We start from the raw sequence: 23,068 nt of genomic DNA, 5'->3' as shown, positions 1-23,068 counted from the left end.
TAATTATTTTGTTATGCAATTTACTCCGATTATGACCGTACCCAATCACTAGTGATATATAGCTTGATCAACATAAAATAATATGACGCCCGTCGAATTAAACTTGTATTATTATTATTGTTTTATTTTAAAATGTAAGATAACTTAGAAAAAGGGAAAACATAGTAAATTATTTCAAAACGAAGACGGTGGATAGTTGAATGCAAATTTTTAAAAATTAAATATAAATTCAAAAAAGAGTGAAGAGGTTATGTTGAAAATAAATGTATTAAAAATTTAATAAACAGAACTTGCTTATTTATATTATCCTGCAAATAATGACGAATTTTAAAATTACATAAAGCTTAAAGGTCCTATCTAGAATTAATCTATATGTATAATTCGTAAAAATTTCTAGCTAAGGGACATGTAGAAATGTTTCTTTTTGAAATATATATATTCATAACAATAAGTTTATATTCTAATAACAATTGACAAAAAATATATATTCATAATTGATTAATACTAACATGTTAAAGAAATGGTTATTCGCTGAAGAACTTTGTAATAGGATAGTATTAATATTTAGACAATAAATGAATTTTGAATTTAAATAATTAGGTATCTTTAACCTATTGATTTTAAAATAAATTTATGATAATTTACTAATTTCAACTTTTGATATTTATAATTATTTTTTTATTAAAAAACAATTTACTCATGCTTTTCCTCGGATATTATGCTAAATGAAATACATATGGCTGGAGCATTCTTGTGATGAAACGTCCTCTCGGATATTATACTAGTTAATGAAATACATATGGCTGGAGCATTATTGTGATGAAACATTTGACGACACCAAAGGATGGGAAGACACGGTATGTTATCGTGGACCGCGTGTATACATACCACAAGGCCATGGATTTCATTCAAAAAACAATGCGATACAAAATCAATCGAACCGATTTTGATCTCTTGTTTCTCCATGGCGAGCAGTGTCAATCTAGCATCTGCAAATACGATGAAGGCTAAACTAGTTGACCCCCTCAAACAAGTATGGTCTGCATTACCAAATCTGTAACACATTTATATCTATTGCAGGTTTTAGGATTATAATATTTGCTAACATCAAAAACTAAACGTGAGCATCCCCAAAAATATATCACACCAGAGTTATACTGATCGCCCATACTACACCATTTCCATGGATGATGATCGCAAACCAGGTTTTGTCAAACATGAATACCTTTATGGACACGTGAAATATCAACCGAACTTGACAAACTAAAAAGAAATACAACGGGAAGGGTTGTATTCTTAAGATGGGAGCCAGATCTATTTATTGGTGTTTGACAGTGATGAGATTGTCTGAATTTCGTCAATGATTAAACCTTTCTCCTCTTCAACTTGATCGTCTTCTTCACCTACATTGACACACACTGTGAGCATAGTTTATTTCAAGAAAATAAAAAAGAAGTAACTAGCTTTTTTCTTTCTTAAAAGAGAAGACGACTATTTCCTATTCATTTTTTTTTCTTTTCCCACTAAGTTCCAAGAATATTAGTCGATGATCTATTTCTTTATAGTTCGTTACTAGTATGACTATGAGACAAGCGGTCCAACTAAACCGCGATGTAGTTCAATTTTCAATTTTTTGTGCTTGAAAAAATTGGCGTCGGTAACTTGTCAAAAAAAAATATGACACAAATTTTACCTTTGCTTGCAGGAAGTTTTTGCAGTGCTATCAACAGCTCTTCACGATTTCCTACCAAGAAATCAATAATCGGTCGTGGCTTATTAGGATTAGCAACGAATACCTAATTTTAAGTCAAAGAAAAAGAACAATCATCAGTAGGAAACATACAAATGATGTTAGAAAAAGAACAGATCATATTATTAAAGCGAATTGTATTCTTTTGGTTAGGTAAGCAGTGCTCATGAAAGGATAGAAAACTATTCTGAAAGTAAGCCTTCAATCTGTACTTTAACAGACAAATTGAGGACCATATGGAGCCTAAAGATACAGAAATGTTCAAACCAACAAGAAAAGTGAAATATGTAGTTTATGATTCCTCAATAGAATACAATTCACGGGTCCTCAAAATGGTTAGCAAACATATTAAGTACTGAGCAACAATCTACCTTGAATATGTGAAACGCAGATATCTGGATATTTTTGCTTGAGTCCTGAATATGGAATGACAGAAAATATAGATAGACGTCAGTTATGGACATATTTCATCCTCAGAAATCAGTTTCAAAAAAGTACATTGTATACAGAAATATATATATTAAATGGCATGAATAGTTTGTTCAATGAGGCCTGGTTTACTTAGAGAGATAAGTGGAAAGAGAAAATAATGTTTTCTTGGAAAGAAAAATGAGGATACAAAAAAATTGGGAGACCAAATGAGTTGTGTTTCTTACAATTTCATCTTTCCAAAAAAGGGAAGAAAGAATTGTAAAAAAAATCAAGCATTTCAAACTTCTACATTTTACCCCAGCTGCTTTCTTCTTCACATCTCATCCTCTGTTTTCTTCTTCCACATCCTCTTCCTTTTCTTTTCTTCCCTACTCCTTCCTCTTCACTGTTATTGTTGGGATGATGATAATGATAAAAGGAAATTAGCAAACACGAAGAAGAGTGAGGAAGAAGAGGTGAAAGAAAGATTTTTTTTTTATAAAGGTAAATTGTATTAAAAACCTTTCATGAGCTTACATCATGAACTTACATGGGGAGCACTCAAAAATATAAAGACATGCGTTTGAACCTTCTTAAAACCATACATAACACATCCAAGTGACGAGTTCTGTTAAGCGTGCTCCCTCTACATGCTCGCCACTGTGCCAAATCTGTGCCCAAGGTGCAGCCATCTCTGAGCCATGTCCCAAAGAGGTCCAGTGACAGAACAGTTAAAGAGTAGGGGATCTACCGTCTCATCCGCTTGCTGGCATAGCGAACATGTCTTGCAGTCTTCATACATCAATCTATCTTTGGTGCGCATCTTGCAGTTGGCAAGCTGCCACATGAGAAATTGATGTTTTGGCATGATATATGGCTTCCATATAATAGCTACCCACACCTTCCTACTACTTTGCGGCTTGAAGAAGTCGTATGCCGCAACAACACTGCCCACGTTGCTTCCGCTCTACTGTGCACTGGTCCGTTGGTAGCCTCTTCTGTGTTGTGCACGGGTCTGTGCAGCCATGGAGCCACTGCCTCTACTCTGTGTGCCACTAGCCCGTGCTGGCATGAAGCCACTACCTCCATTTTGTATGCCACTGCCCTTTGCAAACATCGAGCCACTGCCTCCGCTCTATATGCCTCTGGCTTGTGCGAACATGGAGTCACTGCCTCTGCTCTGTATGCCACTGTCTCCACTCTGTATGCCACTAGCCCTTTTCACTGCTCCGCATCTTTACTCAGGGTCAAACCAACTGTCCAGTAGTACCACAGCATGTTGGACAGAGCCGACCCTTTCCATGATAGCTCATCGAATCTCCAGCAGCCTCTTGATGAGGGGGGTGTCAAAGGGTTTAGCTTGCCACTCCCACATGTTGGTGCGTTGGAGGTATTGATGATGAACCCAACGCACCCAAACGGAGTCCTTCCGATGGATGTTCCACAAGGTCTTCGATAGCAATGTCAAATTCCAAGATTTGAGGTCGTGCAATCCGTATCCCCTTTGTCTTTCTCTAAGCACATAGTGGCCCAAGCGATGGGCGGGTACTAGGTGGACTACACGAAGGAATAACAAATTGCGTATATTTTGTTGATCACTGTAAGGAATTGGTAAGATGGAAAGCCAAAAGCATTCGATACCTTGGAGCACCGTCTTCACCAATTTACCTTGGAGCACCATCTTCACCAATTCAAGCTTGCAACATAGGACAAGGTTTGCTTGGGCCATGAAGATGTTTCCGCAGGATAGCCTTCGTCAAAGACCTATAATTGCAAGTCCGCAACTTCTCCGCAACAATCGGAATGCCCAAGTATCGAAAACGAAAAGAACCATGTTGAAAATTTACGATGTCCAGTAGTCTAGTCACTATGCGATCATCGATTCCGGCCATGAACAGATTGGACTTATTAAGGTTAGGATGTAGCCCCGCAAACTATCCAAAGCCACAAATAGTCCGTTATTTAGTTGATCATTGGTTTATCTGCTCGAGCAAAGGGTAAGAGGTCATCCGCATATGCTAAGTGAGTAATATCGGTTCCGACGCACATACGATGATAGTGAAAATCCAGTTTCATAGCAGTGACTCTGAGCATCCTTGAAAACACTTCCAAACATAAGCCAAAGAGGAAGGGGGAGAGTGGATCACCTTGTCGCAAGCCCCACCACCCCTTGAAGAATCCATGCATTGCACAATTGATGCCCACCAAGTAGGAGACGGTGGTTACACACTCTTTTATCCATGCAACGTATCTCTCCGAAGTGCAACGAATAAAAATAGCCAGTCAACAGTGTCAAAAGATTTTTGGAGATCAACCTTGAGTACGCACCGTGGTGAGGTCCGCTTCCGTGCATACTTTCTCAAGAGCTCTTGAGCCAAATGGATGTTTTTAACAATGGAACTATCCTCGAGATAAGCCATCTATGCCAGATCTAGGATGTTGGTCATCACTTCGCGCAACCTCCCTACCAAGATTTTAAAGATAATCTTGTACACAACAATGTAGTAAACTATTGGTCGATAGTCTGTAACCCTCAGTGAGTGATCTGACTTTGGTATTAGCAGAAGGAGAGTGTGGTTCCACTACTTGAGGAGATGCCCCATATCGAAGAATTCCTGAACTGCTACATAGACATCCAAGTGGAGTGTGGTCTAGCCCGCCTTGAAGAAATTGGAGTTGTCACTTGAGGTAGAGAAAGAATATATCATTTTATTGAAAGATGAGGTATATTTATATACAAGACTAGAAACTCATCTTAGAAAACTAAACTCATCTTAGGAAACTATCTACAATTAGAAAGTTAATAAAACTAATTAATAGCAAACATAATTAACAAATATATATACTGTATATATATATATATATATATATATATATATATATATATATATATATATATATATATATATATATATATATATATACAGCTAATAAGGTATTATATATACAGCTAATATGGTATCATATATACATCTAATACTCCCTCTCAAGTTAGAGTATAGATATTAATCTTGGCCAACTTATTACAAAGATAATATATCCGAATCTCATTTAAAGCTTTTGTGAAGATGTCTCCTAATTGTTCATCAATCTTCACATATCCTATAAAAAACAAGTTTTTGTTGAATCTTCTCACAAATAAAATGACAATCAATTTCAATGTACTTAGTTCACTCATAAAACACAGACTTCGATGCAATATGAAGAGCAGTTTGATTATCATACTATAGTTTTGTTGGTACTGAAGCCTTAAGTTCTACTTCAGTCAAGAGTTAATATATCCACATTATCTCACGCACAGACTGTGTCATAACCCTATATTCTGATTCTGCATTGAATCGTAACACAACATTTTATTTTTTACTCTTACAGGAGACTAAATTTCTTCCAACAAAAATATAATAACTTGAAATAGATCTTCTATCCATTTTGGAACTTGCCCAATCTGCATCTAAAAAACATTCAATATGAGTGTGCCCATGATTTGCATATATGATACCTCGTCTGGGTGTCCCTTTCAAGTAACACAATTTGCTCTACTGCTGTCCATTGATAATTATTAACGATCACATAAACTGACTAACAATACTAATTGAATATACAATATTTGAACGAGTTACAGTAAGGTAATTCAACTCGAACTAATCTTCAATATCTCTCAAGATGTTCGAATAGCTATTTCCTGTGAAGTGCATGTTCTGAATCATTGAAGTACTACAAGGCTTTGTCCTCAATTTTTCTATCTCAGTTAATAGGTCAAGGATATATTTTCTCTAAGATAGAAATATACCTTTTTTACTCCTTGTAACTTCAACACTTAAGAAATACTTTAGCGCCCTCAAGTCCTTCGTGTGAAACCGAATATGAATAAAAGACTTAAGAGATGAGATTCCCATAACATCACTTCCAGTGATAATATTATCCACATATACAACTAACAAGATGATACCAACTCCTGATTACTTGTAGAACATAGAATAGTTAGATTTGCTTTTCATCATACTAAAATTTTCAACAACCTGACTAAATTTTCTAAACCAAGTACGAGGACTCTATTTCAAACCATACAGGGACTTTTGAAGACAACAAACTCGCCTTGACTCCCCTCGAGCAACAAAATCAGGAGATTACTCCATATACAGTTCTTCCTGAAGATCTCCATGAAGAAAAACATTCTTGATATCAAGTTGATGTAAAAGTCAACAATGAGTAGCAGCCATTGAAATAAACAATCGAACAGATGTTAATTTTGCAACAGGAGAAAAAGTGTCAGAATAATCCACATCATAAGTCTAAGCAAATCCCTTTACGACAAAACATGTTTTCAATCTGCAACTGACTCATCCGGCTTAACATAAGATGGTGATCCATCAACTAAAGTAACGGTAGAACTGTTAGCTTTGGACTGAAAAGTAGAAAAGAGATTATAATTATCTATCATATGATCCGTGGCACCATAATCAATGACCCATTTTGAGAATGAGGAAACAAGACATGCATTGTATTTACCTGAATTAGCAATAGCAATGATAGAAAAAGATAGAGACTTAAGTGATTCCTGATATTTTGAGAACTTGGTAAATTCATCTATAGAGATAAGAACTAATTTATTAGAGGCATCATTGACGAACATAATATGAGCGAAGTGTTTTTGTTGATTTTTGTACTGAAGCTTTCTACACTCAAACTTTGTATAACCGGACTTACAATAGTAGTTGCATACAATACCACTAGAATTCGGAATTCGAGTTTAAAAGTCCTGTGAATCTCCTCCTTTGTTTCCACTATTGCTAGTTGATCTTCCAAGCACATAATTAATATTGCGACTTACTAAAGAACCACTAAGCGGAATAGGTGTAATACTTTCTGTACAGAGAACCCAACTAAATACATCTTGTAAAGAGGAAATCTCAGAAACAGAAAAAACTTGTGACTTAGCAGGCTCAAAATCAGGAGATAGACCAACGAGGAAGCTCATGATAGTCATCTATTCTCGTTGGCATTGTTGAACCTTCACATCAAGGCTAAAGGGCAGTAGCATATTAAACTCCTAATATGTCTTATTGAACGCCATAAAATAATTGATTAAAAGTTGATCTTGTTTTTCCAAGCAATAAAAGACTTTGCAAACCTCATCCATATGTGAGGGTTTCCCTTTTCTATAGTATATAAATTCTAAATAATACATCGGTTCTTTAACAAATTCACAATGATTAATTAAATCAATTACATCACCATCAATACAATTCTAAATCTGAAAGAATAAACGAGCATCCTCTTTAAGTCATGTCTGCTTTGAATCATCTTTAAGAGGATCATCAGTCAAATGACCATCTTTATCAATACTCCATATATAAAGACGAACAGTCTTATTTCAATCCAAATAGTTTGAACCATTCAACTTATGATCTATGGTTTTAAACATCACAGGCACCACATCCATTATAATAGAAGACTTATTCTCAACCATAAGACTTTATCCCAAAGGAAGTCAAATAAGAGGAGAATTCCAAAGAAGACCAAGACACAACGGTTGATGGGCGGCAAGATGAGCGCAAGCTCGTCAAGTTCGTGCGCATGCGGGCAGGTGGAAAACAAGAGGGTAACAGCGACGAGGATGGAACACTAATTTTGAATCTCTAATGATCTAATATCATGTTACTTAAGGTAGAAAAAGAATATATCACTTTATTGGAAGATGAGATATATTTATATACAAGACTAAAAACTCATCTTAGGAAACTATCTCTTAATAAAATTAATTAATAGCTAACATAATTAACAAATATATACTGCTATATATGTATATATATAGCTAATATGGTATCATATATACAGCTAATAGGAGTCATATCTATCCAGTCCCGGAGCACGATCGCTGCCAATGTCGAGGAGAGTGTCCCGTACGTCCTCAGCGATAATCGAAGCAACCAAACCTTGTTGTTGCAACATGCTGTCCAGTGGAACACAACCCCCTGCGGTGCCTAGTAGCCCCTCAAAATGTAAGACAAACACCTCTGAAACTTCAAGTATGCTAGTGGTTTGCTCCTTGGACATCTTGGTGATAGTTATCGATGCATTTTCTTTTCTTTGGTGCCAGAGAACTTGCCACTCAACAGATAATTCTTAAATCAAGCAATTTTAATCGGATCGTGCATATTCTCAGGTACACAGGCAGTGCCAAATTATAAACTACGCAAACTTTGATTTGTAGCATATTCTCATTCTTTTAATAACAGTAACAAAAAATTAGCAAATTATTATGGCCAAGATGGAACTCCACAAAAAATAGATACATTAAAACTATCCCAAAAAAATACTAATAGTTAGAAATCATGTAGAGAACTAAGGTTCTTAGTCCAAACAGAGGCAGCAAATTGAATTTACTAGGATGTACATGAATCCATAGTTTGAAATCTCGTGTTGTATCGGAAAAAACTGATGAAACATTTTATTCCACTCGTCGAGCGACACCGACACACTCGACACAAGGCCCACGGCTATGACGGAGGAGTCGCGCGACATGCGGCGTTGGGCATAGCGAGACCCAAGGGCCATATTTTTTTAATTAAAACTTTTGCTAATAAACTAAATCGATTTCTAACTATGATAGGGATAATCTAAATAGGCTTAATTAAACTCTAATAAAATTATCTCATTAATTATATATTTTAAAAATATATAATAAAATTTTATTTATTTATTTATTATGATTCCATATTTTCCCTTTTTTAAAATTTATTTTTTATATTTTTTTAAATATTTATATTAAAGATTTTATTTTTAATTAATATATTTTATATTTAAAAAATATCAAAACCATATCGTCATAGCACGATACGGTACCGAAATGATATCATTCCGGTCATAAACCGAAACTTCAATACGGTTCGAGATTTTAAACCATGCATGAATTCGTTTGAGGACAAATGTATAACCTGATTTTGCTAGTTACAAAGTTATTTTTGCAAGACTCAAGTTGACATTATTTCTCTATCCCTGCTAGTTATTGGCCATCTGTTTGTGCAAGTATCAAATTAAAAAGGATTCTCAATGCATAGGATCACAGGAGATATACTTGGAAAGTAGATCCCTCAAACTAACAATATTTAAAAAAACTCAAGATTTAAGTGCTGAATTTGGAAAATTTGATTTTCACCTGGTCCAAGGAGTACTGGTTTGATGGTAAAGAAATTTATTGAACACAAAAAAGGCTATTCAAGGATATGTTTAATCAGATGGAAGAGTTGTTTACTTTGATGGAGACTGACAAAAGAGGTGAGAAGAAAGCAGATGGGGAGCCTCCAATATTTCCTCCAAAATTTGACCCATCCATAAATGGTAGAAGATGAGAGAAAAGGTGACTTGACAAAGAAAAACATCACAAGTCAGAAGTTTTTCCTCCTCTTTTCCCATTATTTCCTCGTATTCAAGTAACAAAACAAGGGATCATCTCTCTCTCTCTCTCTCTCTCTCCCTCCCCACTTTCCTTAGCAGGCCTTCCTTTGTATCCCCTCTTCATCCTCTCAAATAAACACAGTCTAAGGAACATACTACAATTATAACTGACCTTTCAAATTCTGCTGATTGCTCTTGCAGTTGTTTAGTTAATACATACACATCAATTTCTGCAAAGGAAAGTTACTATAGGTTGTGTTGCTTCTCAAATCAACCACCCAGAGTATCTAGGGAATGGATCTAGTTGGCTCGTGAAGCTAGTTTATTTTTGAACTGATTGAACCAAACACTTTCTCTATTTTTCAGGAGACAAGTCATTTCCAAATAATATCAAACTACAACCCCTCTGACTGTCTCTCTATTTCTTAACTAAACTCAAACATGATGACCAGGTTTGTCTGATCTTGTTCAGAATTTTGAATGGAATTATGGTTGGGATGTCTGGGCTGGGAACATCATTTTTAAAAAAAATAATAATCTATAAGACTATAGAATCATGCAGAGCAAGACTAATCGAAATACAAGAACAAACTCTTCTAAAGTTACATGACGAATATTATACATCTATTCCATCCAGTTAAATATTAAAAATCATAGATCTCTTAATAAACATTTTACCACTAAATATGAAGGTCTAAACAAAATGACTAAATATCAAGTTAAAAACAAATATTTACCTTCAACAGTGCCATCATGATCTTCAAGTATCGTACTTCTTGAATGTAGCGCTTCATTGTTTGTGAATTTTGGACTTCCAAAAGGAAATCCGAGAGAATCTAAAAATAAATAAATGCAGCATATTAAAGACCAAAGATTCAATCTAGACTAAAGGCAATAGAAATAACAAACCTTCAAGGATTGTCTTCTGGTAACATAGTTTGGGGATGTCAATAGCTTCTCATAAAGCTCAAAGAACTGTAACAACACAATTTGATGAAATGCTATCGTTCGCACCAGAGACATGTTATCTAACAAGCAGATCAGTTTTCCAAGAAAACTATCCTAATATGCTGAATTTATAGGGACTATCATTGATAGGAGTAGCACATGGAGAACTCTAACCTGTTCGTAGTGGGAAATCAGAAACTGAGAGACTATTGTTTCATTTTTTGTAAGCAAATCCTGCCACAAATTCATGCAGAGGTAAGTGCAAGGCAATTCATGAAGAAGTTGTGGAATATAAACATAATGGCATATAAATGAAAAAACATGAGTTTTTAAAACTAACCTTGAAAGTTGCAAGAGCATCAGAAGCAATATCAAAGGTAGGCAGTTCCACATATTTGAAAAATAACTCAAAGCTATTTGATTCCAGAATGCATCTGAAAGATCACTACAAAATCACAATGTATTCAAAATCAAAAATTGATGTTCATAATAAAAATCTTCATGGTAAAACATTCTTTACATTCACTTCTTGTTTTTTTTTAGCCAGTGCTCCTCAAGCATGAAGTTGATTTCTATATTAATAATGGCTACATGGTTAGTGAAGAAGGTAACAAACAGGATTAGTCAGGATCGTTTTAATGAATAGGAACTAGAGCAGCAAGGCTATGAATTGTTAAATTGGTAACAGGAAATAAAAGTGAATTAATGGAAGATTTAGTATCATGGTAGACTTGTATAAGCTTATAGTACCCACACAAAAACAACAATAAGATTAATGGCTGAACAGAATTATTAGATGGGAACAAACTTAGGCATTAGATGCTTTATAGAAAACAGAGGAGGCAAGCATAATAAGATGAATACTGATAGGATAAGCAGACTCAAACAATGCCATTAATTTTGATTATTCCAAAAAGCTTAAACAATAGAAAAGCTGTGATCTGAAGTGCTGAGAAGCTCTTAACAGGTACACTTACCTGTGGATTAGCAAAGTCAATTGCCAAAATAATAACTGAAAAGGCAGACTAATTAACCTAATTTTAGATTTGTTTAAATTATGAACCTCAAGAATTTCATCAAAATTATTTCTCTCATAATATGTCAAAGTTATACAAATGGCACAATGCATTTTTAATATTCTTAGGAAATACACTACTGCCTTATGAACAAAAGATTCAGCAGAAAAATCTATACGCATATAATAAAGATCCATAACAAACACTTCTTAGTATAGTATATCTTATTAGATTTATATGATAGATAATTTATTCGTAAATAGCATATGTGGCTTAATTCTGTTATTCTAACCACCTCCCTCAAGCTGGGCATACATACATATATCATGCTAGTTTGTCGCACAAAAACATAAACTGCCTTCCATTAAATGGCTAGGTAAAATTAAGATTTTTTTACATTCAAAGAAAAGTATGGAATGCAAATCTTATTGAACATAATGGAATCTTGGTTGACATGACAGTTAATTTCAATATGCTTAGTGCATTCATGAAACACTAGATTACTAATCACTGCCACAATGCAAGCCATTGGTAAGGGGTTAGTAATTTGAGATCATCCAGTAAAACTCTGGCCCATATTATATAATATGTTACATGTGTATATTTTACTACTTATAACACTTTTTTTCTTGCTTTTCCATCTTACTAGGTTGCTTCCAACAAAAGTGTTGAATCCTGAAGTGGGTTATTATAGACCCAACACAATTAGTATAAGAGAATATTGGAACACCTAAATGTTCATAATTTTTATAGAATTTCCCTCATACCTTTGACCCACAATCATCATCCAGTTGCATTTGTGTCAACTATTTGGATTAACTACACGATGTTATCCATTGAGCTCTATGCAAGGTTAATTTTGAATCCTCCACTCGTTACCATTTGTGTAAAATAATATGATAATCTTATTAATGAGCTTTATTACAAGATATAAGCCCCTATTTATACATGAATATAGGGACCTATTCTAAATTGAGAATTATTCTATAAATTTTATCCTAGAGAAACATAAAGCAGAAACCAAGACAAGTGGGCTTTAGTTTCTGTAGAATATTTATCCCTAACAGAATATTTATCCCTAAATATTCTAACACTCCCCCTCAAGCTGGAGAATATAAATCATATGTACCCAGCTTGTTACATATGTAGTCAATTCGAGGACCTCTCAATGATTTGGTGAATATATCTGCTAGTTGATCCTGTGAGTTAACAAAACTAGTAGATATTTCACCAGATATAACTTTTTCTCTGACAAAGTGACAGTCGACTTCAATATGCTTTGTCCTCTCATGAAAAACTGGATTCGAGGCGATATGCATAGCGGCTTGATTGTCACATATAAGTGACATTTGTGTAACCTCTCCAAATCTTAGCTCTTGAAGCAATTGTTTGAGCCATATAAGCTCTTGACTGGCTATGGCCATAGCTCGATATTCTGCCTCTGCACTGGATCTTGCCACAACATTCTGCTTTTTGCTTTTCCAAGAAATAAGGTTATCTCCGACAAATATACAAAAATCAGAAGTAGATTTCCTATCAATGGGAGATCCTGCCCAATCTGCATCAGAATAGCCTACGACTCGAGTATGTCCTTTGTCTCCGTACAAAAGACCCTTTCCTGGAGCACCTCTGATATATCGGATAATGCGTGTCACAGCATCCCAATGTTCCTTGCATGGAGAGTTGAGAAACTGACTTACTACACTTACTGCAAAAGAGATATCCGGACGAGTAACAGTAAGGTAGCTTAATCTCCCTACTAATCGTCTGTATCGTTCAGGATCTGGAAGAGGCTCCCCCTGATTTGGCATGAGCTTGACATTAGGATCCATAGGTGTGTCAACTGTTTTTGAGTTTAACATGCCTGTTTCTTCTAGAATATCCATTGCATACTTCCTTTGGGATATGATAATCCCATCTTTGGACTGTGCTACCTCTATCCCCAAAAAATATTTGAGTTTGCCGAGATCTTTTGTCTGAAAATGTTTGAAAAGATGTTGTTTCACCTGTGAAATCCCGAGATGATCACTACCTGTGATAACAATATCATCAACATAAACTACTAAGTAGATGCAACCAGTAGATGAGTGACGATAAAAGACAGAATGGTCAGCCTCACTCCGAGTCATGCCAAACTGTTGAATTACAGTACTAAATCTACCGAACCATGCTCTGGGAGACTGCTTGAGGCCATATAAAGATTTTCGCAGGCGACATACAAGACCAGAAGACTCCCCCTGAGCAACAAAACACGGAGGTTGCTCCATGTAGACTTCCTCGAGCAGGTCACCATGTAAGAAAGCATTTTTGATGTCCAACTGATAAAGAGGCCAATGTCGAATTGCAGCAATGGACAGGAATAAGTGCACAGAGGACAACTTGGCAACAGGAGAAAAAGTGTCCCCATAATCCAATCCGAAGATCTGAGTATATCCTTTAGCAACGAGGCGAGCCTTAAGCCGGTCAACTTTTCCGTCTGGACCAACCTTCACTGTATATACCCATCGACAACCGACAACTGACTTCCCTGGCGGTAGAGGAACGAGGTCCCAAGTCCCACTGCTCTGTAAGGCACACATTTCATCGAGCATAGCCTGTTTCCATCCTGGATGGGCAAAGACATCACCTGCAGTCTTCGGAAGAGAAACAGACGACAAGGAGGAAAGACAAGCAAAATAGGAAGGAGAAACACGATGATAACTCAAAGAAACATAATGAGGAGAAGGATTACGAGTGGAACGCACACCTTTCCGAAGTGCAATGGGAATATCAGACTCAGGAGATGGGACTGGAGGACGAGGTGAAAGACTTGGCTCCAAAGATGTGTCCATGGCAGTGTCAGTGGTGGTCGGCGGCAAAGCAGGACGAGGACGACGCTGATAAACCTGCAATGGAGGAGATGTCTCCGGAGGCGACAGAGACTCCTCCGGAGGATAAAAGATAGCCATTGGTGCAGGCGTAGAAGGAGAAAACTCGGACGGAGATCCGTTAGGCCCAAAAAATGGAACTGAATCAAAGAACGTGACATCAGCAGAGATGAAGTACCGACGGAGAGTAGGGGAATAACACTTGTACCCTTTCTGAGACCGTGGGTACCCAAGGAAGACACACTTATGAGACCGGGAAGAGAGTTTGTCAATGCCAGGATCGAGAGCATGAGCAAAACATATAGAACCAAAGACCCTAGGTGGTAAAGGATGAAGAGACTGATGAGGATAAAGAACATGATGAGGTATTTGACCTTGTAGAGTGGAGGAAGGCATGCGATTGATGAGATAACACGCAGTAAGTACAACGTCACCCCAAAACTGAAGAGGAACATGAGAATGAAGAAGAAGAGTCCGGGTGGTCTCAAGAAGATGGCGATTCTTGCGTTCAGCAACTCCATTCTGTTGAGGGGTATGAGGACAAGACGTCCGATGCAACACACCATGAGACGCCAAGAAGGTCTGAAATGGAGTAGATAGATACTCACGTGCATTATCACTCTGTAAGGTTCGAAGAGAAATACCAAATTGAGTTTTAATTTCATAGAAAAAAGATTGAAAAAGAGAAAACAACTCCGAACGATCCTTCATCAGATATAACCAAGTGCAACGGGAAAAAATCGTCTATAAAGGTAACAAAGTATCGTGACCCCAATGTAGAAGAAACACGACTAGGACCCCAAACATCGGAATGAACCAAAGCAAAAGGTGACGTAGCCCGACTCACAGTGCGAGGAGAAAAAGAACTACGAACATGCTTTCCTAATTGACATGATTCACAAGATAAAGAATCTAAGTGAGAAAGACCAGGATGTAATTGTTTCAACTTATCAAGACCTGGATGTCCCAACTGAGCATGAATAAGAAGGGGAGATGCTGCCGCCGAACCAACAAGAGAGGACTGTTGAAGCCGATATAGGCCATGAGACTCATATCCGAAGTCAATCATCCTCCCCGTACTCCGGTCTTGTAAGGAAACAGAAGATTTAGTAAACGAGATGACACAATCAAGAGATCAAGTAAGCTGACTAATTGATAATAAATTAAAGGGAGCACCGGGAACATAAAGAACATTATGAATAGAAAGAGACGGAGAAGGATGAACAATACCGACACCCTGGGACTGAATTTGAGAACCATTTGCCATGGTGACAAAGGGTAAATAACCAGAAGTAGAGAGAGAAGAAAAAAGTGATCTATTACCAGTGATATGATCGGTGGCCCCGGAATCAAAAACCCAAGAACTTAAAGAGCGAGATATGCCAACAAAGGAATTACCAGTGAGTGCAACGGCAACAGGGGAATCAGAGACCTTTCGATCCTCATACCATTTCAGAAAGTCGTTATAGGAAGGCGGTGGGGTCGGATTTGGGGGCAACAGTGAAGTGGAAGCTGAAGGAGCAACAGAACTCTGAACGATCTGCGTAGCACAGGAAGGTCGACCATGTAGACTCCAACATTTATCAATCATGTGTCCTGGTCGGTGACAATGATCACACCAAGGGCGTCCTTTGCCACCCTTACGAGGTGGAAGTCTGTTATTGTTTTGAGAGACCAAAGTTGATGAGTAGGGAAGCGTACCGAAGGCCTGTTTTGCCATCCAAAGCATTCATGCGCTGCTCGCTCTCTTTTGTATTTGCTCCTGGCGGCACTGTGGTTGTTGAGCGTCTTGCGGCCTAATGTCGAAGCAGCGGATAGAGGTGCCGCCTGAAGGATCACCTCTGTTGATTCGAAATTGACGGTCGGAAGCATTGAGCCGAGAGGAGAAGAAGTCGCCGGCGGAAGAGGGATCGCGAGAGAAGAAGTCGCGATCCGATCGATAAAGACGGCGAACAGAAACGCACGCGAGGAAAACGCGTGGCGAATAGAGAGAGAAGGAAGAGGATTGGTTCGGGCGGATAACCCTAAACCTAACCTTGCTCTGATACCATGTAAAATAATATGGAATCTTACTTTATTACAAGATATAAGCCCTATTTATACTATTTATACATGAATATAGGGACCTATTCTATTCTACAAACTATGCAGAATTATTCTATAAAGAAAAAAATATTGTATCAGAATACTTTATCCCTAACAGAATATTTATCCTCATAAATTAGTGCAGAATATTTATCCCTAAATATTCTAAAATTTAATCAAGGGTTAAACGGACTTAAAGAATAAAGAGAAGAGGAATAGAAAGTTCAATCAGGATTACAATTAAGGGACATACGTATCCTAACCATAGAAGATAGTAAAGAGAGAAAGAAAAGAATAGACGTTTATGACAAGAGTAAAGATGGTAAGGATCAGGAGGACACATATCATACAGGCACAACAGCAGAAGATGAGCATCATGAGGATCTGTTGGATATAAGGATCTATTGTCAGGTTGTCTCATAGTGGGGGGGCAAGGTGCTTGCTTGTATTGAGCAAGGTTAGGATCCAGGGTACCGGTGATGAAGAGTAAAGGATGCAAATGGAGATGGTGCTAAAGAAGGGGGCAACAAGGTCAAACAGAAGGGAGTTAGCTGTGATTCCAAGGTGAAACTAGAGTTGTTTAAAGATCAGTAATGAGATTGCAACCCATGTGCATAACCCCCAAGCCTAACAATGCATTAGTAACCAGCATGTCAGAGTTACCCACTATTTCTAACAGGTAAGTTTTGCAAACTATAGATAATGACGAGTAGTTTGAGACTGAGTTCAGTTGATATATAGCTACACAGCAGGACCACAATATAAATGACGCCATATCTGCTCCTTGAAAAAACCTGCAGCATATACTCATTTTCCTTAGCATAAGTACAATACAGGATCCCAATATGATTGTCCATAAATTTCACGCCAAAATGTAATCTAAAGCCTTAGGAACAAAAGACAATAACACTCAATCAAAAATATGCCAACAGAAACAATTCATCATATACTGATTGTTAGTACCAAAACAAGCATGAATTTCGAAATGTTTACTTGGCAAGAGTTGGGTATTTGATGCACTCCCTCAGCATGCTACCACAATTCAGGGCAATTTCTTTGTTGTTGTAACTGTTAGGCAAAGTATCTAAAATCAATGTCCAAAATTGAATAGGAATGCAAAAAAGAATTATACTAGGAAAGAAACATAAATACACTATAAGAGAAGAAACTTTAATTAGTGAACATCTAAACAAGTCAGTGAAGTTGTAATGCCTAAGGTTTCATCACACACTAATTTGAGAACAAAAGAGATGAAGAAAACTAACCAAGTTATCTAGAGAAGTCAACGGGTAAACAGGAGATTAATAACTACATAAAATCCAAGAGGATTTAGTTATTTGAATATGGTAAGTGCCTTAAGTGTATTCCTAGAGCAAGATCACCAAAACCATGCACATCTATATAAAGCAGTGAGATGGAAAGTGTACATGTTCACAGTAGTTCTTAGCTGGCAAGAATTTGTGTTTTAGTTTTGTCCTTATGGGTCTATTTACTTCAGCTGAGTCAGTGTAGAGTGGAGGAGAGGCACTATACGACCTTTGCTTTCATTGTTACTCAAGATGATGTTGCGATGAAAGGCGAGAGCAACGGAATCCACGACAAGGTTTAAGTGAAAGATGAGAACTATTTGCCAACTTGAGGACTCATTCAAGGGACTGTCATGTGTTGTTATTCATCACTAAATTCTCATGATATGATTTCAATCTAAAAATCCAACAGAAGAGATACCTCAGTTGAGGCTTGATTTACTTGACAGACCTCTATAAATCTTTTTTTTTGCATTATCTCTTGTTTACTAGTGTATTTTTTATGATTTTTATGCTACAAAACTTTTGATTACAAGTATTTATATTAGAATAATTATTTTATATAGAGAAAGAGAAATGACATATGCGGAGCATATCCATTGAGCAAGTCACATTCTCGATAATATAGGGTTCTTAGCATTATCAATCATATTGAGGTACTCACACTTATCTATTTAAGACAAAATAAGTGGGGCATTATCTAAGTTGTAAGGTGCCTATGCAAGCAATGTTGTTGATACAATACTATTTGAATCACATTCAAGAAGTGATGTTGGTTTGATCCATCTAAACTTTTTATAACAAACATGACCATCTAAGGTTTTAAAAGGCAATTTTACAACCACTACATAGCATACATGCAGTATACGTGGGTGCAATATGTGATCAATATTAAAATAAAATTAACATAAATAAATTGATATACACATTAAAAATGACTAACATATGCATCTAACAAAAGTATATAATTAATCAAAATACATTTACAATTACAAGCAAACAAGTGATAACTAATAAGTAAACACACATAAAACTTTTTATAGGAAATGCATATATAGTCATAGGCTTTTTATAGCATATACAAGTCATATGACCTAGGAACCAACATATGAAAATTCAAATTATTATGGGAAAGATCAACCATGGAAGTAACCAGTAACCACATAAAGCTATTTGCCTAGATGACTATATGCCAATTTGGTCTTCCATCATAACTGACGAACATATGGCTTTACAAATACATGACCATGTGTTTTTCAACATAAAAAATATTTGTATATATGTTGATGATAAAGTGACAAACCAAGCATGCACAGGAGATGTGCAAGAGATAGGTAATTTACCAGACAACGAGGAAATCCAAAAGTTCCAAATGATTCTCAAGATATTCTAGACAGCAGTAGTGAGAATCAATATTCTGCCTCAACAAAATGGACCAACAATACACCAAATCTTTTCTAGCCTGATTTGATATAATCAGTTAGCTTTGCATCATCAGTCAAAACAACTTGACCTCATGAAGGTTTAACTTACATCCCACCCTAGTGTTGGCAACTTATGAATGAATAAAGCAATAACATCTTCTTTGCATATTTCAAGAGTCAACTGTGAAACATGATCCTGATTTGGCTCAAGTTCTCCATCCCCTGAAAGCATTTGCCTTATTGATTGGATATTCTTTTCAACTTCTTCATGAGCCTGAAATGGAGAAGTACAAAAAGAATTTAGAAAATAAATTGTTTTCCATTAGATTAAGTGGATATGGCATTATTCTATTTGTAAATTTACACTTAAATGTGCTTCATTCATTAGAAACTCTTGATTAGCAAATTCTTAGCAGTTAAATTGCCTCCGTTCATTGGAAAACAATATATGCATATAAGCCACGTCATTAGCCACATAAATGATAATGCACTATTATATAAAAACAAGGTTAGGCGGCAAGGACAGAGTACTGCGTCATGTGCTCTAATGCTGCAGCCTATTGGTATTCATATTTTGACCAACAGAGCTTATAAAACACTAGTGAAAGGATATATGAAGAAAAGTCACGCTCATATGAAGAAAGAAACATGAAAATATGTAATAGTCAATTCTTCTAATGAAGCAACGACGTTAGCAGGAATAGAAAAAAAAATCCCTAGGATGGATTCTTCTCTATAGATCAAACATAAGCATATCCATGATCTATCTTGCTAGTGTCTACCCATGTACAAAAGCTTAAAAGTGGACAAATAGAGTGCATCTTGCTTTATAAATAATTCAATTTAGAGATCAACATCTGGAAACCTGAGCTTTCCAGAGTGAATTCCTATCCTTAGATCGGCATGTATTATTATCAAGAAGAAACCCATTTCGGAAAAGACAGAGGATTTCAACGAAAAAGTCAATCGAAAGACAGTCCACGAAATGGAAGCCCAAGAGATCACGAGCGCAGCCGTGCGGCCGACAGATCCACCGTCCGTCCTATCCAAATTAGGGATCGAACAATCGATCGCAGAAGAAGAATGGATCGAGAAGCTGATCTTTCAGGGACAAGTCGAGGGCGGAGAGGAAAAGAGCGGGGACGGCCGACCTTGGCGGAGGTGGAAGTGTCGAGGGCGAGGAAGCTCTCCTTGGTAACCCTGGCGAGCTCCGCCGGCGACCACTTGGGCCGCGGCGACGACTTGAAGAAGAAGGACATGGACGCTGATGTAGCTTCACCCCAAAGCAAATCAAGGGAAAATGGAATGCGAACGGTTGAATGATGCGATTGGTTTCGGATGCGTCTGCTTTAACTTTGTCAACGAGTACGCTGATGAAACGTGGCAAGAGGTTTCGGTGTGCAATTCAGTGCAGGTGTAGGCAAGAGAAAATATCATTTTAGCCCCGCCTCTTATTCATTTCTCCCTTTTGCCATCTGTGGTTTAAAATATTGTATTTTATATTTATTGTTTGTGAAATCGAAATAAACTACTTCCTAAGTTTGACACCATCTTTTCTCTGTCTTTAGTAATAATATATAATGATAAAATATGTAATTTAACTTTACACAAAGAATCTTAATAGTAAACTTAAAAAATATTTAAAATATGTTAATATTAATAAAAAATTTTAGATAATTTTGATCAGCTACATTTGATTAGTCCCTCAACTCTTATAGTACTAAAAAAAATTATTTTTTAGGGACGAATATTTTTCGTCGCAAAATCATAATACATTTTGTGATGAAAAATATTTTCATCATCAATTAGCGACCACTTTTACGATAAAAATTACTTTGTCAGATGAATTATTCGTCACGAATGCGCTATGAAATATTAATTTATCGCATTTTAATTGGCGACAAAAGGTATATTTGTCGCTAATTTGGCAACGAATGTTATATTCATCATCAATTTGGCAACAAATCTAATTTTTGTCGTCAAATTGACGACAAAATATTATTTTCATCGTCAATTTGGCGACGAAAAAGTTTTCGTCGCCAAATTTATGGCATAATCCTAGAAATGTCGATTCCTTTCTTTCTCTCACAGTTTCTCGCAGCCAACCTAACCCTAGATCTCCGTCGTCACCAATCACCGTCATCGTCGAATCCTCTGTCGGATCTCTCCAACGAACGAAGCCTTCATCACGTCTAGAGGTATTCTTCCTCCCTTCTTCCCCGTTTTGTCATTGACCACTTCCTCGCTTGTCGCCGTCGTGCTACGGGGCGCTTTTCCACTCTTGTTGCCGACGGGCCATGGACCGCGACCCCGCGACCATTGGCCAGGGATCGCGGGGCTAGCGACCGCGACCCTCCGGCCGCTGGGCAGGGGTCGTGGCCCGCAACCCTCCAACCGCTGACCAAGGTCGTGGCCCGCTGGCTGCTAGCCATGAGGCGCGGTCCACAGCCCACTAGTCGCTGACCAAGGGTCGTGGGAAGCGGTGGGGGCCGACGACCGCTGTCTGATCCGCAACCCACCGGTTGCTGGTGGGGGCCTGCTGACCGAGGCCCGGTAGTCGTTGACCAAGGGCAGTCGTCCACAGTTAGTGTTCGCCGCTAGTCATGGCCGCCGTTGGCCACTAGCCGTGATTGGTTTTCACCGTGCTAGCCGCGATTGGTTGTCACCGCGTTCGGTGGTCACTGGGCGCAAGCTTCGCTGATTGCGAGCTCATTTGTTTGCGTGCTCATTCCTTGTCGTGAGCTTTGCTAGCTCCAAACTAATTCAGCTTGAGTAGTTTTAAGACTTCTATTTTTTAAAATACTAATTTAGTTTACTAAAAGTATTTCTTTATGCAGATTATATTTAATTATTGGTTTTGTAATATTATTTGTACAGGTTTATAATTTGCGTGAATGTAAAGTAATTGAAGAGATACTCGTCTTTCTTCACTAGCTTTAGATATTTTTATAATTATAGTTATTTTTAGATATTAAAAAGTATTTAGCTATAATTGTAATTATTTGAATGTTAGTATTTATTATTCTAATTTAGTATGAATTAATTATGTTTATGTAATTGATAAGGAAATCTATATTAATTTTTATTTATAATAGATAAAAGTTATTGCAATTAAGTAAGAATTAATTATATTTTAATATTTTAAAATTTTGGGTTTAGGAAAAATACAGAAAATAAGATGTTGAATGTATAAAAGAGCTTGGGTGTGTCGTATTTTTGGGTTTTTCGAATAAAATGGGGTTTTTGGTGTTTTAAAATGAAATGTAAATTAAGAATACAATGATTTGAAATCAATTTACACTAATAACAAAAACAAAATAAATTCCTAACAGCAATCTAAATGCTAATGAAAAACTATTAGAAACCTTACTGTTAAAATCCGAAACTAACTTAAATTGAATCTAAATGGAGATTAAAGCACTAGATGCAAACATGATGAGACAAATCAGTTTAAATTCACTAAAACCAGAGGTGTAGATCTTCAAATGAAGCCTAGCCTATCAAACCTAGTTATTCTGATACAGGATCATGCAAGTTGGCACGGAACCATGCCATAACATCAATTATCAGAGATGCAAAGTTAGATTTCAAGAAGGGTTGAACTCAGCTAAACAATTGGCTATTTAAACTCAATTAACCAACATCAAAAATGAAGCTTAAACTACAAAGGCCTAACTTCGTGATATGCTGGGAAAACTTGGCACAGAACAGTGCCAACTGGAAATTCAGAAATCTGCCGAAACAAGCAGCTAATGGAGGCTTTAAAACTAGGCAAAATCAAAACAAAACTAAAGCATTGAGCTAATAACCAAGTGCACAAGGTTTGATTTGAACACAAACATAGAACAAAGAGATTTAAAAT

General features: G+C 36.8%; 1 protein-coding gene across 1 annotated transcript; it reads right to left on the bottom strand.

The window, feature by feature from the left end:
- Nucleotides 1-1,045: 1,045 nt before the first annotated feature.
- On the bottom strand, nucleotides 1,046-20,509 carry LOC141824279 (uncharacterized). Its single transcript, XM_074711537.1, has 11 exons — nucleotides 20,358-20,509; nucleotides 19,316-19,480; nucleotides 19,126-19,244; nucleotides 17,469-17,543; nucleotides 10,848-10,941; nucleotides 10,682-10,741; nucleotides 10,469-10,534; nucleotides 10,297-10,395; nucleotides 2,122-2,166; nucleotides 1,694-1,796; nucleotides 1,046-1,403 (listed from the first exon to the last, which is right to left on the bottom strand). The coding sequence occupies exons 1-11, from the start codon at nucleotides 20,463-20,465 to the stop codon at nucleotides 1,315-1,317; spliced, it is 1,023 nt and encodes a 340-aa protein (XP_074567638.1). The 5' UTR covers nucleotides 20,466-20,509; the 3' UTR covers nucleotides 1,046-1,314.
- Between the last annotated feature and the right edge of the window lie 2,559 nt (nucleotides 20,510-23,068).

This window comes from Curcuma longa, chromosome 3 (genome assembly GCF_044706935.1).
Source record: "Curcuma longa cultivar G26 ecotype Majalengka, Jawa Barat chromosome 3, ITB_CL_G26_1.1, whole genome shotgun sequence".
NCBI classification, from domain to species: Eukaryota; Viridiplantae; Streptophyta; class Magnoliopsida; order Zingiberales; family Zingiberaceae; genus Curcuma; species Curcuma longa.
Note: the sequence above shows the minus strand (reverse complement) of the source record. Positions and strands in the feature narration are given on the sequence as shown.